The following is a 22,786-nucleotide window of genomic DNA, read 5'->3' on the forward strand; positions in this document are numbered from 1 at the left end:
CTACGCACTAATTCTTCAAGAACAACTTTTGAAGAGAACATTTACAAATTCAAATCACGTCTCCGTGATAGAGGCTATCCAAAACGTCTGATTGAGACGCTTCTATCAGACATCAAATTCACAGAAAGGGAACCAGCGCTGAAGCAAAGGATTGAAATGCCTAAAGATATCTTGCCCTTTGTGACATAGTACCACCTGGCAGTGCCAAACCTTAAACATGTTTTATCAAAAAAATGGCACTTGATTCAAAACTAGCGTTCTCTCTTTCAAAGAGCCACCGCTCATATCCTTTCAAAGGGGAAAATCCCTAAAAGAAATGCTCGTAAGCGCAAAGCGTTAAAGAGGTCAAAGATGGAAAATACGCTACAAAAGTCTCAACCGTCAAGGAGTTGTGTAGGCCTGTCAATCTTTGCTACTTCCTACTGTGCACATTCTGACCCCTTTCCAACTGGGTTATTAAGTACTCCTCCTTGCTCGGACAAGGCAACGGACTAAAATGTACTAATCCACCAACCCATAGGGAAAAGCAAAGGCCAAAATGTACTAATCCCCACCTCTCTGAGAAGGCAACGCAAAAAATGATTAATCCCCCGCTCCCTCGGGCAATGCAAAGAATCAAAGACCCCACAAAGCCCCACCCATGCCCCATGTTTCCCCGGGGTGGGGGCTTACGGTGACAGAACGTCACAAATGACAAAAACAATAGCTTTGCACGCCCTGCGCGTGCATTTTTCACTTTCGTCCATTTCTTTGCAGTCGTCTGCAAATCAAAGTAATTGGTTATGCTGTTGTGGCCTCCCTGCCCCACATTTGTTGGGGCGAAGTCAAATAAAATAAAATAAAATAACTTGAAATGGCTAAATTCGAGGTTTTATGAAGAACGTCAGCACTTGATGATATATTTTCATTTTCTCCCATAAATTAAGCGCCGTTCGGCAGCTTCTGCAAGTACTAGAGCAGAAATTACATAAAACAAAAGAAACAAAAGGCAGAAAACAAAACAACTCCAAGTGAAGACTAATCCTAAGTGACCAAAAACACAATGCAGCAAGACCCCGCCGTTCCGACCAGTGTCATTTTTGAGCAACTACCACACCCTTGTCACATTAAAAAGGTTGAAATAGTCACGAAGTGATTACAACAACGCGAATTTACATTTTGAGATGACGCTCTCGTTGCCGTCGCCGTTGTCGTTGCTTAAGCTCCCCAATGACTGAAGAAGTTCCGTCACTTACATCAGCCTCACCCGTTCCTCCCGTTATACGACGCGCGTGTCGTGTATTTGCGTTTGATGGACTGGAGATGAGGAAACACGTCACAGTCAGGGGTGGTGACGACATGAGACTCGCTTACTATTTCCACGGCCATTTTGGGTAACCGGCAACCGTTCACATTTTCGACGTTTTTAGAGATCTTGGATTTGATAGCAATAAGTTGGGTATCCCAAAGAATATTATGGAACCTCTTGATTGTAGAGGTTGAGTGGTAAGGTAAGAATTACCTTTTATCTTGGCCTTTTAAGGAGCGAAACAAACCAAACAGTGGTGTGGTTCAGATTGCCTACTGGTGCGTTTTCGTCCACACATCATTGGCATTTTTCAGCTCCTCTGCAGACATGAGGCTCTTTGAGCTCGCAACCATTTGGTGATAGCTTCTTATGTCGTAATTTGTATAAAATTGACAGATTTTATCGGAGTATTGAACTCACATACGTCACATTGGCAAACGAAATCATATCGATCGACTTTCTTGTCCACTTTTCAATGAGCATTAAGCAGCTCAATGTTATTCCCTTCGTCTGTAAATCTTTTGAGTTTTTGTCGAAGAAGTCTGACTCATGACGCTATTATGTTCTAAATTGCACCATACCTATTAAGGGAATTGTGAAGAACAACAATTAAAATGTCATCACACACCTAATGATGCTGTGTTTTAATTCTTAAATCACTGGGAAAATGTTGTTACAGAACATCTTACATCGTTGTATGATCGAAATAGAGGTATCAGTATTTTAAATGCAAGTGACACGGCGTTTTGCAAAGGAGCGAAACTTCGTAACGCTATTAGCTTTTAGTATTAGCGGAAGTTATTGTTTCCTTACCTCGAAAATCAAATGTCATTCCTGTTCCTGTGTGGATGTATCGTCTTTTCTGAAAAAGTAACAAGGTTTCATTTTGTTCCTTCACGAATTGTTTTGCACAGTCGTGATAAATGTAGAATGTAAACAAATGAATTTGTCCTTTGAATGAGGTGATATTTTAGTCACGTTTTCGGTATACTAAATATGGAACTGTTCATTCTCCAATCTTCTGCCGAGAAATTCGTTTAAGTGCGTGCAAGGGAAATGCTTGGACTGTTTCACGCGGAAGTTAGGCCAAATCGCGAAGGGTTGACCAGAGAAAATTTACTTGAAACAGCAATATCTGTTCACATACTATTAATTACATATATTTATGTACTGTTGCTTGTGCATATGATTTATGGTGTCACAATTCACTCTTAACTGTTCAGCCAGTGTTGAAATCCAAATTCATTGTACTGAACTGTGTTAAGTCAATGCTGATGTACTTCCTGTTCAGGGAATGGTTATGTCAAAAATTTGCTTCCTGTTCCTTTTTTTAGCTCAGCTTTTCTGTGCTATTTGGCAAGCCCAGTATTATTATCTGTACCATTTTGGTAGTGTTGCAAAGGCCTCAAAAAGGAAATTGCTAATTTAGCCAAAACAGCAAAGGGAAAGACCACTTTGGTTATAGAAGTTTTTTGCAAAGGATGGATATGAACTTGAATATTTACCCGTGAGATTTGTTCTGTTCAGTTGATTTGTAGTCTCCCCAGTTATTAGTAGAGCACTAGTGCTTGGCTAAATGGCCTTGAAACTTAAATAAAGTGATTATTATTATATTATTATTTGATGTTCTTGATTTTCTTTCAGGCAATATAAGGAACTTTTAAAGGGGGAGAAGATTCTTCAAGAGACAGAAAATGCCTCCACCCCCTCCCCCTCCTGGACCACCACCTCCCCCTGCTCCCAGGCAGTCTGGCCCACCCCCCAAGTCTTCTGGGAAACCCGTTGAAAGAGGGGCATTATTAAGTCAGATTCATAAGGGTGCGAAGCTAAAGAAAGTTGAAACAAATGATCGCAGTTCACCACAAGTGGCAGCTGGTAAGTGACATTTAAGACTTCTGTGATACTAAAATCAAATGAAACATCGAGTTATTGAAGCAAGTACACATACCATATTTACTTGTGTATAAGTCGACCACCCATTTTCAAGGCCTAAAAACTGATTTTTCTTCATTTCTGGTTAAAAAGCTGAAATTCAGATTGATAGTTACCGTAAAGACTTGTGTATAAGCTGCACCCCCAACTTTCAAGCATGATTTTGGAAAAAATAACAACTCCAAAAAGCACGTCAGATGACTTGTAAAAAGAGTTGGTCGTTTGTTTGCACGAAATCTAATGTTGTGTATTTGCAGTGACATTAATAAGTTAATCAACTCTGAAAATACCTTTTAAAAGCTTCTTTTTAATCAATTTCCCTATTCCCTGTGACTGACAACAGTTGTCTTCTTTGCTAAGTCCACAGTTGAAATGAAAACGATAGAATTTGCACACAAAAAGCGCAGGAGAACGATGCAAAACGTTTGCTTGGTAACCATGCAGTAATTTAACAAGGGAAGTCTGGACATGGAAACGTTCACTTTCACATCAGCTGTGCATGGATATATCGTGTTTATCAAGACATATGGAAGCCATCTATCGGAGAAAAATGCAATGAAACCGTCGGCCATTTGCCTTGTGAGTTTTCCCGAATGGTGTGGTATTTTGTTGCACGTAGTGGAGAAATCAGTGTTGAGTTGATTGGTCATAAACGACATTGTAAGCAGCTGTGCGGAGGAATGGAGATTCCATGCCAGTTAGAGTTTAACTGCGCAAACAAAGTGCGAATGAAACGCTTAAAAGAACTACTTGCGAGCAAGATTCGGGTTTAGAACCTGAAGATGCAAACAAACGGCTCCTTTTGGAGCCACCTCTTCTAACTACCGAAAGCAGTGATCAACAACAGGTTTCAATATGTTTAATCTTGAGTAACTGAAGGTTTTCATTTCAATTTGTGACCCCTACAAGCAAGTTTACTCCCTCTGAAAGCAATGGTTTTGTGTATAAGCCGCACCCGCAATTTTTACCCCAAAACTTAAGCAAAAAGGTGCAGCTTATACTTGAGTCTTTATGGTAATGTCGTGTTTGTGAGAATCCTTTTGCAGTTGTAGTTGAGGAAAAGAAACTACTGTAGGTGAAGTTTACCAGCTCTTTTAACCCATTGACTCTCAGGGGTTCCCCATTGACCGACGGTTTAGGCCGGTTTGGGCATCAAAGGGTTAACATGCAATGACACGAGTACCGTAAAAACTTGTGTGTAAGCTGCATTTTTTGCTGAACATTTGGGCTCAAAATCGTGGGTGGGGCTTATATACGAGACCATTGCTTTAAGAGGGAGTAAACTGACTGGTATGGGGTCACAAATAACACTAAAACCTTCAGTAAATAAAGGTTAAAAATATTTCTCAACCGATCGCTTCAACACTGATCTCTCCATCGCATGTGAGAAAATATCATGCTAGTCGTAAGAACTCACGAGGCAACTGGCCGACTGTTTTGTTGTCCCTAATTACTTGCATGGCGTGTTTGTCCTTGGGGTTGTTAAACGCAAGTTTAGCAACATGTTTTTTGTCCAATAGATGGTTTCCATATGTCTTAAAAAACAGCTGTTTTCCATGTTGCTTTTTGATCGCAGTGAACATGACTTGGTGCAGAATTCCTTCTGTAAATGACTGCGTGGTTACTAACCAAACGTTTTGTATTGTTACCTGTGCTTTATTTTCTCTCAAATTTCATCCTTTTTATTTCAACTTTGGGCTTAAACAATGAAGACAAGTGTTATCAGTCCCAAGAATTAGGGAAATCAATTAAAGATCATTAGATTTTTGCTAGTTTATCGCAAATGATCAAACAACTTTTCTGCTATAGTGCTTTTTTCGAGTTTTCTTGAAAACTGGAAATTTAAAGTGTGGCTTATCTACGAGTGCGGCTTATACAAGAGTTTTTACGGCATTTCAATTTACTTGAGGAAGTTTTTTTCTATGTTTTTACGTGAACCATGTTTAAAATTAAGTCTTCCTTCTTGAAACTAACCCTTCCCTTAACGTTGTCCGAAGCAACCAGATAACTCCACGTTTGATTTTGAACTGAAAATATCAAAGAAATTGAATTTTGTTTACTAGTCAGCCACACTATCAAAATGTTTATATTGCCTCATTTACTGTGCTTAGTGATGGAAATCAGCTGAGATTATATTATCGATCATCAGAAATAATCAGAATGACCCAACCGATCGATCGTCGATTATATTCAGAAAATCTATTGATAAAAAAAACATGCCGCCATGTCTGTTGTGGACAACTTGAAATCAAGATGACAACAAAGAGGACTCTGGGAACCAACTTGATCTTTACAATCTGTTTATATCTGTTTTGCTTTCATCTACTCATGTTACTTTTCTGATCGCAGTAAGTTACTATGTATTTTACGACCAGCTACTAATTTAGAACAATTTCTAGGAGAACCATCAAAGTAAGTTTTTCCCTTACGAAATACGCACTATCAAATGTGAAATAAATACAAAATGCCAAATCTACATGTAGCCTGACGTGAGCGTGTTTCGCTGAGTTTTGGGAAACATTTTAAAACGTATGAAAGGTAGGATTATGGCATTTGTCCGCAATAATAGATTGTCATCATCCATAATCGATTGTTGTGTCGTATAAAGATTTTGGATCAATGATTGATAATAATCGATGATCAGTAGACCACTAACTGTGCTTCCAACTTTTTAAATATGGGCACATATGTCTAACAATCCTGTAAAGCTGCATTGCTTTTGGAATTAGTCATAAGTTGTTGACCTTTCATTTGAGAACTAATTGCTTGACTCTTTCTCATAGGTAAGTCCAATTCAAGCAGTGGCGGCAGCAGTGGTGGTGGCGGCAGTTCAATGGGTGCCCCTTCGGGGGGACTTGGAGGTCTTTTTGCAGGAGGAATGCCTAAACTCAAATCAGCAGGCGACAGAAGTAAAGTGGGAACAGGAGGTACTATTTTATAATGTCTACTTACCCATCATGTGCAACATGTATCTAAACTTTTATGTTACTGAAGAGTTTGTGTTTTAACCTGTGGACTCCCGAACCGTCCCCCACCCCCATTGAAGAGTAAAATCGTCTGGCATAAGAGTAAAATTTATTACGTCTCACTACCAGGAGTCGGTGAGTTAAATTCACCTACTATCCATAATTACAAAGTCAGTTTGCGCAACAAAAAGGGAAAGAGAAAGGAAATGAAAAGCCTGGTGCAAAGCTTTTCAAACTAGGTACTTCACATCTTACAGCATTCAGGCCTCTCTGATGGTATATTCGTGTACGTAGAATTTATTTTCCATCGGAATCTTCGTATGTAAACTAGATGCATGGCAATTTCGACGTGGATTTTTAATTGATATTGTGAGAGTCAATTTAAGGTGTGATGAAGAAACTTTACACAGAAGATCGCCGGTACAACTACGCATTGCTTTCATTGCAAATTTTTTCCACCAAATGGTTGATGTTTCAACGAAATCATCGCTTGTTCGTATGTGAAGAATTTATTTTTCATCGGAATTTCCGCTTGTAAACCAGATGCATGTTTATTGTTGCTTAAGGACGTTCGCGCGAAATTTTTTCAACATTGATTTTCTTCTGAAACTCTTACCACTGTAAGATGATGAGTTAGTTATGTCAGAAATGTAAAAAAAATGGGGGGTCACCGACTTTGTTTTGGATAGAACATGTCTGGAAAAACACCCAAAATGTGACAAAATCGGGCTTTGTTATCGAATAAGGTCAGTGTCTGTAAACCCAAATATATTGCAATTAAATCTTTGAAGTGAAATCTTCTCTGCCAAATATTGTTTAAGTGGACTAATTAATTTAATTTAGTCAACTGGTGAGGTTCCCTTAAAGATCAAGTTTGCATTTAGCGACCACAGTTTCACGCGCCTTGCAGCCGCAAGATGGCAGGATTTGATGTCCCGTGAGCAGAAATCTTGAAATTTTTTGAACTTCCCACATTGATTTTTTGTTCATTTTTGGACAACGTGGAGATAATTGTAAATAAAATCAGTTTCTGGAAAGAAAAATATCGGTCACCGAACGTCCAAGACCATTAAATCCAGGCAAAGCTATAGCAATGGCCTTTTGCCCTATCAGTTCTCATTTTATTACTTAGCGCGTGCGCTCGTGTATGACGTGGCGTGTGCATTTGCGTGCGCAGTAAGGATGCACAGAAACAATTGGCGCAAACGTCCTTAAATTAAACGTTGTCTCCAATTTGCTGTGTGCAATTTCAACTATTCCCATACATGTACAATTTAACAAATCAAAAATTGTCTTCGCTTACTCACGCAACTGCAGAGAGATAATTTATATGTGAAATTGATTGATTTCGCTCAACACATTAGTTCCTAAAATATGCCAGAAATTTACACTTCAGTTACTCTCACGCTATGGGAATCGCGTCACACGTGACAGGAATCACGTAGCGTCGTGCAGGAAACGCAACGCGAGTTGGTAACTTATTTTTTAGCGGTACTGTGTACTTTCACTATAAAAGTTAACGTTAAAAAACAACGACGTTTCGACCGTTCGACGGTCATTTTCAAGTTGAACAGTAAAAGTTTTGAATGCGTTAAAATATATGTAACCGATTACAAAAATGAGAGTTACTGAGAATATGTGTTCTAAACAGCAAGTACCCGATGAACAAGATGCCCCCATCAGAATTGTGCTACCGTTCAAAGATCAGAAATCGGCAAATGTGGTAAGACACCAACTCAGCGATCTTAGTCGAAAGATTAATGCCGTCGTCCAGCCTGTTTATGTAAGCAGAAAGATCAAAGGAAATTTCAAGCTGAAGTAACACAAACCTCCAATTGTAAACCAACAAAACGTTGTTTATTATTACAAGTGTGGTCTGTGTGATACAGACTATGTCGGCTTCACGAGTCGACACCTACATCAACGTGTGGAGGAACATAAGCGATCAACAATCGGCTACCACGTAAAGGACGAGCATGGAGGGGATCCGGATTCCATTGGAAACAACTTTGAGATTTTAAAGAAATGTCAGAGTAAACTTGACTGCTTGATTTTTGGAATGTTTTTTATTCGCAAACTTAAACCAAATCTGAACAAACAGAGTGACTCGATACGCGCGAAGTTATTTACTTAGCGTTTCTTCATGCGGCAATTTTTTGTTCTTTTGTGTGTGTGTATTGTTTCTATGTAAATATTTTAGAGTTTTGGTCAGCATCTTATTAGCATTTTTGTAATCGGTTACATATATTTTAACGCATTCAAAACTTTTACTGTTCAACTTGAAAATGACCGTCGAACGGTCGAAACGTCGTTGTTTTTTAACGTTAACTTTTGTAGTGAAATCCGTTTCAAAAAACTTACTGTGTACTTTGCTATTGATTATGGAGAATCCAACAAGGTGCTGTCTTGTTATTTTCATTGTTTCAATAATTATTTTCCCAAGGGATTTCTGGTGGTGTTCAGTTATATGCACCAAAACTACAACTTTTTGTTACATCAGTACCTTAACATTATCTTTTCACTCACAAAGAGTTTAACTGACAAGAAACTGCAAGAAGTATTCACTGCCCATCAAGAATTTATTTTACGCATCTCACAGCTAATGCACACCAAAGAAGACAATTAATTTTACCACCAATCATAACCACCTAGGAAAATTATTTACTGCCAATCCTGAATGCACTTTTACCTCTTTAATTTCTACCTTTTTATATGTTCAGGTCTCAATTTTGTAGCATTTGCATGAGATTTTAGAGCAGTTTTCAAATGACTGTCAAGAATTATTACAGGATTGCAATTGTTATGCTTGGTGATTAGCCTGCGAACAGGCTCCCGGCAAGGACGGAAAAAATATTCAGTGAGCGCGAAACAAAAGTATTCGGAGAGCGAAGTGATCAGGGCAGGACAGGGGAGCCTGTAGACTTTTTTCTGATGTGCCTATCTGCCCTTGGTGATTAGCCTGTAACAAATCAGTCAGTAAGGTAATTAGACCCGTCAAGAAGCTAAATTTTCTGTACTTGTAAACAGTTCTAATCGACCTAATCAAAGAGCCGAGCCTGGCTCTATGATACAGAGTGCAAGTAGGTAACATGTTCACGGAATATTTCAAACTTTGTCCCTCCAGAGCAAATATTTAGAGAGCTTAAAACTTATTTTGAAATACTGAAATGAGCCTATAGAAAGGTGTCAAACTCCGCGAAGCAACATCCAAATAACAGCAGAAAGTCCGGAAACCATGCCTTTGACCTCCAAAAAAAATTGCTATAGCACAGCCAAGCGGCTCCACTCTACTGGCTTTTACTTAAAATTTCACCTCACAACAGAGCACAAAGTACCCTTCAGAATCACTTGTGAAATAACAAAAGGTTGAGAGACCGAAAATTAAAAGAGAACGGCAAATGCGCAATTGTCACGAACTGTAGGAGTTGTGTAGGGCGGTGATCAGCATTTTACAAAGACCTGTCAAATATCTATCTTAAAGATGTCAACAATCAGCGATTTAACCAATCATATCATGATACCAGGAGCTGGTATCATAGAACGGCGGCATCAATAGAATGTCTACAGGCTCCCTTGCTTCGTTCGGGCTCACCGGGAGCCTGTTCGCAGGCTACTTGGTGATTGAAGGGTTAGTTTCTAAAGAAACTGTGGTGCTGCGTCGGTGGGGAAGTAGTATACAAAAATTTGGTTTTATCAACGGAGTTGATAATGTAAATTGGCCACCGTACAGAGATTCTAAAAGCTGACGTTTCGAGCGTTAGCCCTTCGTCAGAGCGAATCCAATTCAGCTTTTAGAATCTCTGTACGGTGGCCAATTTACATTATCAACTCTGTTGATAAAACCAAATTTTTGTATACTTGGTGATTGGTTTAAAAATCTTGTGCCAGTTTATCAACTAATGACAAGGAAAACCAACACCAATTGCTACTTCCGCGTGCAATTATTTTTTTGATGGTTTGAGCAAATTGCATGGAGTTGCTGTGAATTTGGATTGGTTCAGTGGGCTGTTTATACCTGCTGTGATTGGTTGAAGTGATTACTTTGGTATTTGTTTTACGACACTCAGTTGAAAACCACTTTATTTGCTAATTGTAATTTAACGTTTCTTTCTTTAGTTTTTGTGGGCATTTCATGCTTAAAGCTAGTCCTGCTTTCTTTCATTTCTCGATCAATCCCGGGATATCTGCTGTAAATTCATAGTTGAGAGGGCAAGTGAAAATTCCATGTTTTGTTTTGGTTATTTATCAGGTGCTAAAGGACCAGCAATGAAACCTCCAGGCTTTAAACCACCTTCGCCAAATAACTCTAACACCTCTTTGCCTCAACCGCCTAGCAATAATTCAAGGCCTCTCCCCACTCCACCAGGGAAAGCACCAAATTTTGCCCCACCAGCTCCACCTCCAATGGCAAACAAGCCGTCGCCATCTGAGAATTCACGGCCACTTCCACTGCCACCATCAGGGTCAGGAACAAGACCACTGCCCAATCTACCTTCTGGTGGATCACCAAGACCACCATCATCAAGACAAGGTCCCCCTCCTCCTCCCCCGGGAAAAGGAAACATACAACCACCCATTCCAGTGCTTACCCCATCTTCCACGAGATCACCTGCTCCGCCACCTCCATCAAGATCCAACCCAAGCCTGGCACAGTCAAGAGGAGGACCTCCCCCTCCTCCTCCCTCAAGGGGAGGCCCACCACCCCCTCCCCCAAGCAGAGCTCCCCCACCACCATCTTCAAGACCACCATCTCAAGCGCCCCCACCTCCCCCTGCAATGAATAAGAGAGGAAGTGGACCACCCCCTCCTCCTCCAGCAAGGGGAAGTACAGAGAAGATAACTGGAATGCCACCTCCCCCTCCTCCAATCACAAATCATAGATCATCCGATTCAATGATGAATGGACCTTCAAGAAACTCGCTTCCACCACCTCCCCCAGAGGCAATGATTAACTCAGGAGAAGGTAAGTCAGAACTTGATGCCCAGCTTTTGCTATCATTGTCTATTACTAAAACAATCAACAGTGAAAATGTGTCAATGGTTCTGTCACATACCTTTCCTTGAATAGACCTGGAGAATACTTTGTAATGGTAGACAGAAGTTTAAGTAATATTGGGTTATTCCAGAAAAAATCTGCACCTCCCCCCCCTCCCCCCTCTCCCCAACCCCTCCCAGTCATATGGGCATGTCTTTTAACATCGTGTGGGTGCAGATTTTTCTTGAACGACCCACTTAATCCATGTTTTAAGTCTTCCTTTTTACGATTGGATGCGCACATGCGCAGGAACAAGTATCATGATGGGAGAAAAGACCGGACCGTTGAACGGTTCCTGTTAGCAAATGAATAATCGTCTGGTGTTCAGAAAAGACGAAAAGGAATGGTGCGAGTGTAACTGATGTTCGGAAGAGAAGGAAAGGAATGGTGCGAGTACACTGAAGTGTGATGGAGTTCAGTGAAGTGTTTACACATTGGCTTTTTACTGACTTTTGTATGGAAAAAGTGAGGTTGGGGGAACCGGGAGTGATGGACTTTCTTTAATACAGTACCATGCTATCATGGCTGGTAAGTATGGTCTAACGCTTTTCATTTGGGTTGTGCATCATTATCACTTAATTCTTCATCGGCAAATTACACGGTGAGTGCTTTTGAATTCTCAAAGAACTTTTGTAAGCTTAAGCTACTTTTGTTCTTAAATTTGAAGGTTCCCTTCATGAAAGTTGTGTGTTTGTTATGTTATTCAAATTATGGTAAGGTCAGCATAATAACAAAGCAAAGAGGTTATCTGCTTCTGTTGCAAAGATAATTTGATGTCCTGTGATTTAGAATTAAGCCCAGGTCCCTTAAATGAGTCCATGGACATCATTATTATTATTATGAAGATTAGCTCAGCACGGAATGAGGCCATTATTTAGATGTTTGTGGCGGAGGTGACTGTGTTTTTTTCAGGTTAGCCTAATCAAAACAACTTAATTATTGCAAAATGAGGGCATAGAAGTTCAACAAAATTGGCTCAAAATTTTTAACACTAACTAAAAAAGGAGAATAGTCTGAATTCATCAAAGACTGCCAACCAGTCAGAGAAAGTACAAACAATCTGCTTGTTGTGAATACAGAACAGACAGCAAATGCCAGTGCTGAAAATAATAATAATACAAATATTTATGATGTGGATGATTGGTGTGAAAGAGAGGAAAGACCATCGGTGAAATGGACTCCTTTGATATTACATGTACAAGGACCGGACATGACTGAACATGGTAATAATAATTTAAGTGTTGCACTAGGAGAACTGGTCTACAGTTCTACTGTATTTCTGTTTGTTCCTGATATTTTGAAAGAGGGATGCAATGCCTATTCAGGAAATAGTCAACTTTTTTCTATGGAGTTGAATTCCAGCAAAGGGGATCTCCTCACATTCATGCATTATTCTGGGTTATGGATGCACCCCAGTATGAAAAAAGCTCCAATGATAACATTGTGATCACATGTATATGACACGTCAAATTGATAAATTTGTTGAAGTAGAAGACTGTGAGTCGACTGTTATTGTGTGAAGGATACTACAATGAATCTACAGTATAATAATAACATGACCTATATATGAGAAAAACAAGACTGGAGAAAAAACACTAACTGCACTTTAATTTATAGCCATACAACCACCCTGTTAATACGACCACTTTTTTGTGGCCTCACCGCGCACCGGTGGCCTTAACCGCACACCGGTGGCTCAGTTGGTTGAGCATCGGGCTGTCATGCGGGAGGTCGTGAGTTCAACTCCGGCCGGATCAACACTCAGGATCTTAAAATAACTGAGAAGAATGTGCTGCCTTTGTAATTACATCTGCAAATGGTTAGACTTTCAAGTCTTCTCGGATAAGGACGATAAGCCGGAGGTCCCGTCTCATAACCCTTGTTGGAAATTAAATAGTATGGGAGGTTAAAGAATCCACTCACTGTTCGATAAGTGTAGGGCACGTAGTCCCCAGTGTTGTGGTCTGACCTTATCTGGACGGGGGCATCTTTCACTTCATAAATTAAAATTGTAAACTGTGTAATACGCAGTCTGGCTAAAGTCCCCCGAAACACATTGTAAATAAGTCCTGAAAAGCCCCGAGGGGAGAGACTAATAGCTTCACTCACTCAACAAAAGCCCACTCATTTTCTTATCTGAAAACCCCGTTAATCCGACCACCCCATTATTACACACAACTTCCACCTTTTGGAGTCCTCAGTCTTCATTGTCTTTATAAAATTAACCCTTTAATACGACCAGTCAAAATGCTTGGTGGGGCTGCTGAATGAAAACAGACACAATTTGACAAACAATGGATTAAGGACAATGCCTAATAATTCAAAGGTATTTTTGCACAATTTACTGAATGTGTGGGAAAAACAGATCTTAACAGGCATTATTGAAATCCAAAAAGAAAATTGGGGGTAACCACGCATTTTTCGAAGATAATTGATCAACAATATTTGTAAAAAGCTTTAAAATTACAAGCAATGTGTGACATAATTTGTAAAATTGAAGCTTAATTATCTCTGAAAAGTGCATGGTTACCCCCCCCCCCCCCCCAATTTTTTTGGATACCAAGAGCTCTTGCTAAGTTCTGCTTTCTCCGCACAATTTTGAACCGTGCAAAAATATCCCTGTATTAACAAGCACCGCCGATAGGAAATCCGAGTATCTCGACATGCGCATTTTGCCTTCTTGTTTCTGCTGCCTTCCACTGTAGCTTTTCTCACAGATCGGTTATTTGGAATGTCTGATAATTTGTTAAGCGTACTAACGTTTCTTGGGTGTACAGTAACTTGTAAACGCATGGGATTTCCATCCCGTATCCTCCCCCACGATTAACAACAACTTGAACTTTAAGCTTGGATACTATAAACTCCTATTGACACATGTTGTTAGTAAGGTGGATCAGTGTAACTCTGCTTCAAATGTGTGCAAGTCTGTTGATCTTCTTCAGGCAATAAGGTGGGCCTCCATGGCCTAGAATGATGTTTCAGAAAGCACGATGGTCAAATGCTTTATTAAATTCAGAGATAAACACAAATGGTAGTTGAGTCTAGCAACACTGAAGTTGACCCATTTGCAGAATTAGAAGATGAGTTTGCTGCTGTTGAGAACTTGGTGAAAGAAACAAGCGGAGCCTCGGTAGTCTCAATGAGAGAGACTGTAGATCGCTGTTTTGATCCACCAGTTTGCCCTGAATTTCCAGACAACTGGGAGGACATGTTCTTTCGAGAAGTAGCGTATGAATGAGGAGAGGAAACAAATGCAGCTGGTGAAAAGGAGGGGGGGGGTAGTGAGGATTAAATTTGACGAACCTCCAGCAAATGTGCCCAAAATAGAGCTCTTCATATCAGAAAATGGCTCTTCGAGACATTTCACAAGCCCTTTCCTTTCATAACAAGGAATTGAAAGAAGTCCATGTTTTTTCTCATTACTCAGTTTTGTTTATTGGAACATTGTTCAGTTGCATTGAATTGCAGTTGTTAGATTGTTAATTAACTGCAAAAAGGTTGATTTATAGTGGATTAAAGGTATATGTGTACTGTAGCAGAATGTAGTTTAAAAGCATTTTGCACCCTAATTTGACCTTACCCCGTTAATATGAACACCCTGTTAATACGACCAAATTTCCATGGTCCAAAGGTGGTCGTATTAACGGGGTTCCACCGTACACATTGAATTTACTGAGATACAGTATGAAATTCAGTTTGGTACACTACCCACATCTATCATCTCCATTTTTGAAAACAGCCTCATCAGCTTTGTAGGGCTATCCACGAGTTAGCCATTGGCTCCCTATGTTTTTCATTCAGTGTGTTGCAGGGCAAGCACAACTTGTGGTTAGGTACTGGTGTAGTCATATGCTTGACTTACACTTCTAGTGTTCTTGCTTCAAGTAGTTAATTAAACTAGTCTATAAGCAAGAACATTTGATAACTTATGTTATGTTTGTCTATTATGTTTCAAGTGTTTTCATCATTACTTATAAAAGGTTTTTGTATTTTCCATTTGTAGGTGACTTTGAATCAAGATTTCAATTCAATAAAGATATTCCACCACCAGAGCCTTTTGTAAATACGCCCAAAACATACCCAAGTAAAAATCCGAGGAAAGGTGGTAAGTAAAAATATAAACATCATGTCATTATTCTCTCATTTTTTTGTTGATCTTCACTGGAGATATTTCCTCTTTTAGGATTATTAATTTTGTCCAGAGTGTAGAAGACTGAATATGAGTAATGCACGTTCTTGCTAAGTTGCCTGTTATCCAGTCACTCAGGTTTTTGATAAAGTTTTTGATTAATTATTATTTTGGGGGGAGGGTGGAGGGTGTGTGATTATATTTCATAACATGGGGTTGGGTAAGGTGGTTGAACCTTGTAGGGGATGCTATGTCCTTCTGTTTTAACTTCTGTATATCTATAGGCCTGTTTTGATTCATAAAAATTCAGGTTGAAAGAGAGGTTTAGAGTACAAAGACAAAGGGAAGTGGATGAAGTATTTTTCACATTGACTTCATTCCAACTTGTTTATATTGTTTTTGTCCCCACTGCCTCACCATCAAGCTGAATATTTGACATTTCCAAAATGGCCTATTGAATGTACAACTCTTGAAATAAATAAATAATAATAAATAAATGAAAAAATACTACAAATTCTACGCAAAAATCAAAAACAAATGAACAAACCATTTGTGTATTGACTGTTGCAAAATCCCTCCTTCTAGGTGGTGCAAAGTCTTCAGGAAACCCAGCCGGAGTAAGAGCCACACCACCACCTCCTCCCCCATCAAGAGGAGCACCGCCTCCCCCACCACCCCCTCCAAGGACATAGGACTCAGTAATTTTTTAGGAGGACAGAGTGTTTTTTATAATTGTTACAAATCTTGGGAGATTTGTTGGTCTTTGTATAAAGGCAACTTTTGATATTGATGGTCGGACATTTAAACCGAATTTGTCCCTTGGGCAAGGGGCAATTAATTCACATTTTGAAACTAAAGTAGACCACTTCTCGAGGATCCCAGATATATAGGCAAGTCTCATGCGAAAAAATGTCCAACTATATGTTTTGTATTTTTTCATCTTCTGTAAATGACTTTAAGGGCATTAAATCCCCCCTTCAGCAGAAAATTATTGCAAATGGGGAAATATGATGCTGCAAGGAGACCGTAAGTGTCGCTCAATCCCAGTTTGGGTTAGTTTAGTGCTGTGATTGAAGTGGTCACAGTAGTGATAAGTATTTGAATAATATTACAAAAGATTAATGAGAATTTTTTTCAGTTATTATAATTTGTGTATTATCATTTTAGAAATGACGTTATCTTGTGAAAACACAGCACAAAATAAATTTTAAGGTCTTTGAAGAACCCTGTAGTCTTGTTTTTTTTTTGTGAGAATTTATTATTGGCTCCGTTAGTATTTCTCTCTGACTTATTTCTAAGTAAATTCTGGAGCTTAGGATTGAGAATGGCCCTGTAACTCTTGTAAGCCTTGAAGTTTTTGTTTTTGTTGTGATCAAACTTAACAAATTTCTCAAATTCGTTTTTGTCACAGATTCTTCCTTAGGTTCAGTGGAAACTGATACCCTAGCACTTTTTAACCTTTGATTTGGCATTTGGAGTCTGGGTGACGAGCATTTCCTTGGGAAAAAGACATTTTGTCATGCAAAGTGCATAGAAATTCAAGTGCAAGGCTTCTTCTTTTAATGCCTGTCACAGACCTAAAATCTTGTGCCACTTCCTCAAACAAATACCACGTTTAGCCACACTTGGTACAGGGATACATTCATCCTTTTTAACCCTTTGACTCCCAAACTGGCCAGACTTGGTATTTTACTCGTCAGTGGGTTAATCACTCACTCAAAAACTGTCCCCATTAAGGATGGTGCCTATTGTTATTGTGCATAATATGTTCTGCGCATCTCAAGATACTCACTGACAGGTTTCCTATTGGTGATGCTTATTGATACAGTGATATTTTTGTGTGGTTTAAAACTATCCAGAGATAGTAAATCTTAGTATCCAAAAAAAACTGGGGGTAACCATGCATTTTTGAGAGATAATTAAGCTTCAATTTGAGAAAGAACGCCATACATTGCTTTGTATTTTAAAGCTTTTTAAAAATATCATTCATCAATGATCTTTAAAAAATGTGTGGTTACCCCCAAATTTTCTTTTTTGGATTTCAATAAAAGATCTACATTTCCTGCAGAATCATAAACTGGGAAAAAATACCTTTGAATTAGAAGGCACCATCCTTAAAGTCTTAATTGTTTAATTTAATTTGCTCCATCTGTTGCTTATGGTGGGACAAGAACAAGAGAGACAGGTGAATGATTGCTTTTGCATAAATACCTTTATTTAACAGTCCTTGCTATTAAACTTTATCAGTCAAAAAATGGTAGTGGTACAAAATTTTGAGGCCACTGACGTTTAGGTGAGTGATTTTGCAGTGATTTTAATGCTTTAAAATTAACTGAGCTTTCTATGGAAAACAGCTGCTGGATGGCAAAGGTCCATCCAGAAGAGAATTCTTTTCAAACTGCTCTAAAATCACGCGCTTAAATGTCAGTGGCCTCAAAATTGACCTTCTTACTAATTTCATCTGGCATCTATTTTGTACCACGAGCACTTTTTATGATCATCGTCACGTGACATGGTGATGCAAAGGGCCTATCACCCTACCAGAACTTCACCAGCCTCCATTTCACGCTCGACCCAGTCCAGCTGCAAAAAAACTTTGGCTTGCTTCGGTTTTACGGCCATAAAGTGAAAAACGGTCAGTTTTTCTCATATCTTTGGCAAATGATTGGTTTATAACTTAGTCTGAAAATTCCCTTTTTAAATATGCACTTGAGGATTTCTTTTTGTAAGGCAGGTGAAATGCTCACTTATCAAACACCAGAAATAGAAGTATATTCGGATATAACAATAATTCACGTCCTCAAGGCGTGGAGGAAGCTCTACTGCATATCCTTTGGGATTGCTGCTCTCGAATTTTTGCTAATTCTTCCAACCTCTTTTCGTGTTCTTTCTCCTCCTGTAAGCAAAAACGTCTTGTAAAATTTCCAAGAGTCGCTTCCTTGAGTAACTATTTCACCCATCAGAACGCGTTAAAATATTAGCTAGGTGTATTTTCGGGCGATTAGGAACTCAACTAATAGCTTTCTTCGCAGAAGTTCTTCGCGCCAAAAGAATGTCTGCGTTGAAAGATTTGAGAGAAAACCTATTCGAAACATTTCAGAGGTAAGATGTTATTTTAAAAAAATAACAGCATAGATACGAGGAGTGGTAACAGGCCGCGGATTACGTTTCAAAGTGGGGAGGGGCTGGGTTTTGGCATGGATCACGGAAGTGTAAGGAAGTGGGGGGGGGGGGGGGGGAGAGGTTTAGGAGAACAACACCGTAGGGAAAAAGTGGAGGGCTATAGTCCTACCAGCCTCTCCATCCCTGCGGCCCCTGGGTAACGGAGGAGATTTGTTTAAAATACATTTCAAACAAGTGCAAAAGCGACTGAGGAAAATGTGGCCCGATATTTGGGAACTTAAACAACGGCGACGGATACGAGAACGGCATAAATTTGCATTTGCGTTTTTCACTTTTTTCCATTTGTTTGCCATAGTCTGCAAAACAACCACGTGAAATAGCCAAATTTGAGGTTTTATGAAGAACGTCAGCACTTGAGGATAAATTTCATTTTCTCCCAGTGTCATTTTTGAGGAACCACCACGCCCTTGTCATATTAAAAGGATACAATTTAACTATATGGGGCCGTAGTTACAAACTGGGAAGCAAGCGCGTTTTTGAGATGCGGACGCCAACCGGAAGTGAACTGTTTTCCTTTTTATATTGTCCTCACACAACCACATTTACATTGCAAAGTATCTTTTCTTCATTAGAAATGATTAGTAAAAAAATCTGGGAGACACCACTGTCCTGGAACGCGAAATTTCCTCTTCCGGTGGCCGTCCGCGTCTTAAAAACGAGCTTGCTTAAGCTCCGTAATAATAGGGAGCTTAAGCAACGACAACGGCGACGGCAACGAGAACGTCACAAATTTGCATATTTGGTAGGCAAAAACAATAGCTTTGCACGCCCTGCACGTGTGTTTTTCACTTTTGTCCATTTCATTGCCGTCGTCAGCAAAACTACAACGTGAAATAGCCAAATTTTAGGTTTTATGGAAAACGTCAGTACTTGAGGATAAATTTTCATTTTCTGCCCTAAATTGAGCGCCGTTCCTACCAGCGTCATTTTTGAGGAACTACCACACCCCCATCATATTAAAAGAGTTGAAATATTCACGAAGCGATTACAATAACGCGAATTTATATTTTGAGATGACGTTCTCGTTGCCGTCGCCGTTGTCGTTGCTTAAGCTCCCTAATAGTAGACGACGGCAACGGCAATGACAACGCCACGAAGCAAGAATAATATTGCTTAAATAAGGAAAATACTCGTACTGCTCGTGGTGCACGCATTGCTGTGCGTTTCTTTGCCGTACTCCACAAAACAAAAAACGTGGAATCATCAAATTTGAGGTCAGTTTTGACGACAACGTGAGCATGTAATGCTTCTATCAATGTTAAGCCCAAAAGAGGGGGGGGGGGGGGGGTTTCAGGCTAACAACGGGAGTTTGATCTTGAGATCTGTCCCCAGGGTAGGGATGTTGATCGTATGTGACGTCCCCAAGCTAGCGATTTTGATCGTACAAAGGACATTTTACCACCTTCACTTGCCGCCAGGGGTGGGGAATTTAATTTTTTTAAAATGAAAATGTCAAAATCCCCACCCCATGGGGCTTAACATTGATAGGTGCATAACAATGCACCATATAATCTTTTATTTTGCTTTAAAACCATTCGTGCCCATCCACTTTCAGGATACAAAAATTTCGTTTATCAACGGAGTTGATAATGTAAATTGACCACCGTACAGAGATTCTAAAAGCTAGCGTTTCGAGCGTTAGCCCTTCGTCAGAGCGAATCGGATTCGCTCTGACGAAGGGCTAACGCTCGAAACGTCAGCTTTTAGAATCTCTGTACGGTGGTCAATTTACATTATCAACTCCGTTGATAAACCAAATTTTTGTATACTACTTCCCCACCGACGCAGCACCACAGTTTCTTTAGAAACTACCCCTTCATTCACTTTCAGGATAGTTTGCCCGTATTGTACAAGGTGAACAACTTGCCAAGTTATATTTTGGAATAACGCTTTTGATGCCCTTGCCATTATCCTTGCTCAAACTCCTTATTGATAGATCGGATGCTGTCTATTACTATTGTGATTCAAGTTGTTTTCATAGTCAAAAGAATGAAGGGGGTAGTTTCTAAAGAAACTGTGTTAAATTCATTTAGAGTACGTCAAATTCGTCCGCGAGAAGTAAAAGGCGGCAGCAAACCTACCTTGATTGTCCTAACCTTTGCTCGCACAAGGATGTCATTACAGTGCTGGTGTATCGAGCCTAAGAAAAGTCAACATATTTTAAAGGGGTTTTCAATTATCGCAAATCGATAGCGTAACAGTGGCACGGGAGGCAAAGGCCCTCTCCCCCTTTCAATGTTGACTGCTTAAGTTTCCAACATTTTTCTGTCTTGCTAGCAACACTGATAAGGGAGGGAAGGGGGCTGCAGTGTGAGAGATAATAGGGAAATTAATAACGCCCCAAGAAGGTGAAGTGTCTCCACTATTTTTGCAAATTGTTGTAGCAAGAAACTTCAGACCATGCAGTCATAAGGCAACCAAACCTGAAAAACCAGACACCTTTGTTAAAAATGAAATTTAACATCACCTTGGTTATTTTCGCTTTCATTTCCACCTCTTAAATTAGTTACGTCTTCTTCTTCATCACCACTTTCGTCATCGGATTCACTTTCACTGTAAGGAAGACAATTGCACACCTAACCGTGGGATATTGCAGTTGATGTTTGCTATCCTATGACCAATGTTACCAAAACTTCTTTCTGATTTCCTTAGGGTGAAGATTTCGAAAGGAACTCGTGCTCATAGGGAGTTGACCCAACCTGAACTCCTTTAAATGTACTTTGATAATTTTATTTGTTTTATTTATTTCGTTTTTATTGCAGTATGTTCTAAATAAATCTTAGAGAGTTTTTTGAAGGGAAATTTTTCCACAGGATGTATACAAAACATGGACCCCAGGTACATGGACCACCCCTGTGGACCACGCCTTATTTTGAGAATTCAATGCGTGTTACAAGCAGACAAATCGTTTTTGTTAATTTTCACTATAATTGTGCTGTTCAATAAATATAATTAACTACGTTGAATTTAGGTCACTTCAGTTAAGCGGTTTCCCATGAAATGACTGTTGTTTTGCGGTTGAATGTAGCGTTCCTATCCTTAATTCAACACTGATGTGCTACATTTAATACGAAAATAGAACTTCGAAAGAGACTGGAACCTGTCAAGTTCCACAGATGTTCTTTCCTTAATACGCCTTGAAGAATTTAGTTACAAGTTGCTCAAACACGAAGAGCGAAAATACTTTTCCTCACGTCATCATCCTTTCACCCCGTACTGTCGTCGTTCTCTATACTCAATCTGCAGCCCGTTCCTTCATAAATATAACTCAACTAAGAGTTGGCGCTAACCATATTCTGAGAATCTCGGCCATAGGGCATTTTTCTGTCGAGTCTTGCTCGCCGCGGCCTAACTTTTGGTGGAGAGAGCTCCAGGAACGATATTGTGACAATTTTGTGGTCCATGAACTGGGTCCACAGGGTTTGTCCATTGCCCGGGTCCACAAGGGTGGACCATACAATTGGCTGACCATGACAATAACAATGGTGGACCATACAATAACAAATTATGACAATTTGTTGGTCTTTCCAGAAGTGAACTGAACACTGCCCTGCCTATTAAATAAACGCCATCAATCGAAAATATAATCAAAGTTGTTGTCTGTTGTTGACCACTCATTGAATTTGAACCTGGTAGTCCCTGGTTCAACTTCCCAGCTGCACTTGTAAATAGCCAACTGGTTTGCCTCCGGCCAGTTGGGATTCTTAACAGTTGTAGTTGTTGTGTTCTGTTGTTTCGTTGATTCATTGGCCCTGAAAAGCCCCTATGGGGAGAGGTCAATTAAGTATGTATGTATGTCTGTACAACCAAAAACAAACAATTGCCAGATTTAAGATCATAGTTTATCACAAAAAGGTAGACGACACAGAAGACCTTGTGACGCAGTTTTCTCCTGCTTTCTGTGTCCTAAACCGATTACTGTTTTTTTCTGTATGGTGTAATCGTTATCTACTTTACAAACCGCTGACCTTTGAGCATCGGAATACTAGGAACTTAAGCAACGGCTACGCTAATTTCCCTTTCGTAAACAAGCGATGCCATTTTTGACGGTTGATCCCTTTTAATTCGGTTAGCTTTCAGTAAATTGTTAGGGTTAGCTTCATTTAAATACTTTAAAATGGCCATATGGAAGACTTCTTTCGGTAGTGTAGAGGTTAAATGCACTTGCCCTTATTAAATCATTGATTCGTTTTTCTAACATTTTTGTAAAGATTTTTCTCAGTGTTTTTTTTTAATGCTAAGTGACATACGCT

At 39.6% G+C, this 22,786-nt stretch overlaps 2 protein-coding genes across 2 annotated transcripts in view; one reads left to right on the top strand and one right to left on the bottom strand.

The window, feature by feature from the left end:
• Nucleotides 1–1,304: 1,304 nt before the first annotated feature.
• Nucleotides 1,305–16,574, top strand: LOC138042060 (WAS/WASL-interacting protein family member 1-like). Its single transcript, XM_068887805.1, has 6 exons — nucleotides 1,305–1,490; nucleotides 2,933–3,163; nucleotides 6,004–6,147; nucleotides 10,436–11,149; nucleotides 15,225–15,326; nucleotides 15,936–16,574. The coding sequence occupies exons 2-6, from the start codon at nucleotides 2,983–2,985 to the stop codon at nucleotides 16,040–16,042; spliced, it is 1,248 nt and encodes a 415-aa protein (XP_068743906.1). The 5' UTR covers nucleotides 1,305–1,490; nucleotides 2,933–2,982; the 3' UTR covers nucleotides 16,043–16,574.
• Nucleotides 16,575–17,543: 969 nt separating this feature from the next.
• Nucleotides 17,544–22,786, bottom strand: part of LOC138041931 (leucine-rich repeat-containing protein 46-like) — a 14,001-nt gene continuing 8,758 nt past the window's right edge. Inside the window, exons 8-10 of the mRNA XM_068887628.1 lie at nucleotides 21,001–21,086; nucleotides 20,615–20,673; nucleotides 17,544–18,246 (exon numbers count right to left, since the gene is read on the bottom strand). Of these exons, the coding sequence (XP_068743729.1) occupies nucleotides 18,151–18,246; nucleotides 20,615–20,673; nucleotides 21,001–21,086 (241 nt within the window). The 3' untranslated portion in view covers nucleotides 17,544–18,150. The remainder of the gene's footprint in view (nucleotides 18,247–20,614; nucleotides 20,674–21,000; nucleotides 21,087–22,786) is intronic.

The sequence above is a fragment of the Montipora capricornis genome, chromosome 1 (assembly GCF_036669925.1).
Source record: "Montipora capricornis isolate CH-2021 chromosome 1, ASM3666992v2, whole genome shotgun sequence".
Lineage (NCBI taxonomy): Eukaryota > Metazoa > Cnidaria > Anthozoa > Scleractinia > Acroporidae > Montipora > Montipora capricornis.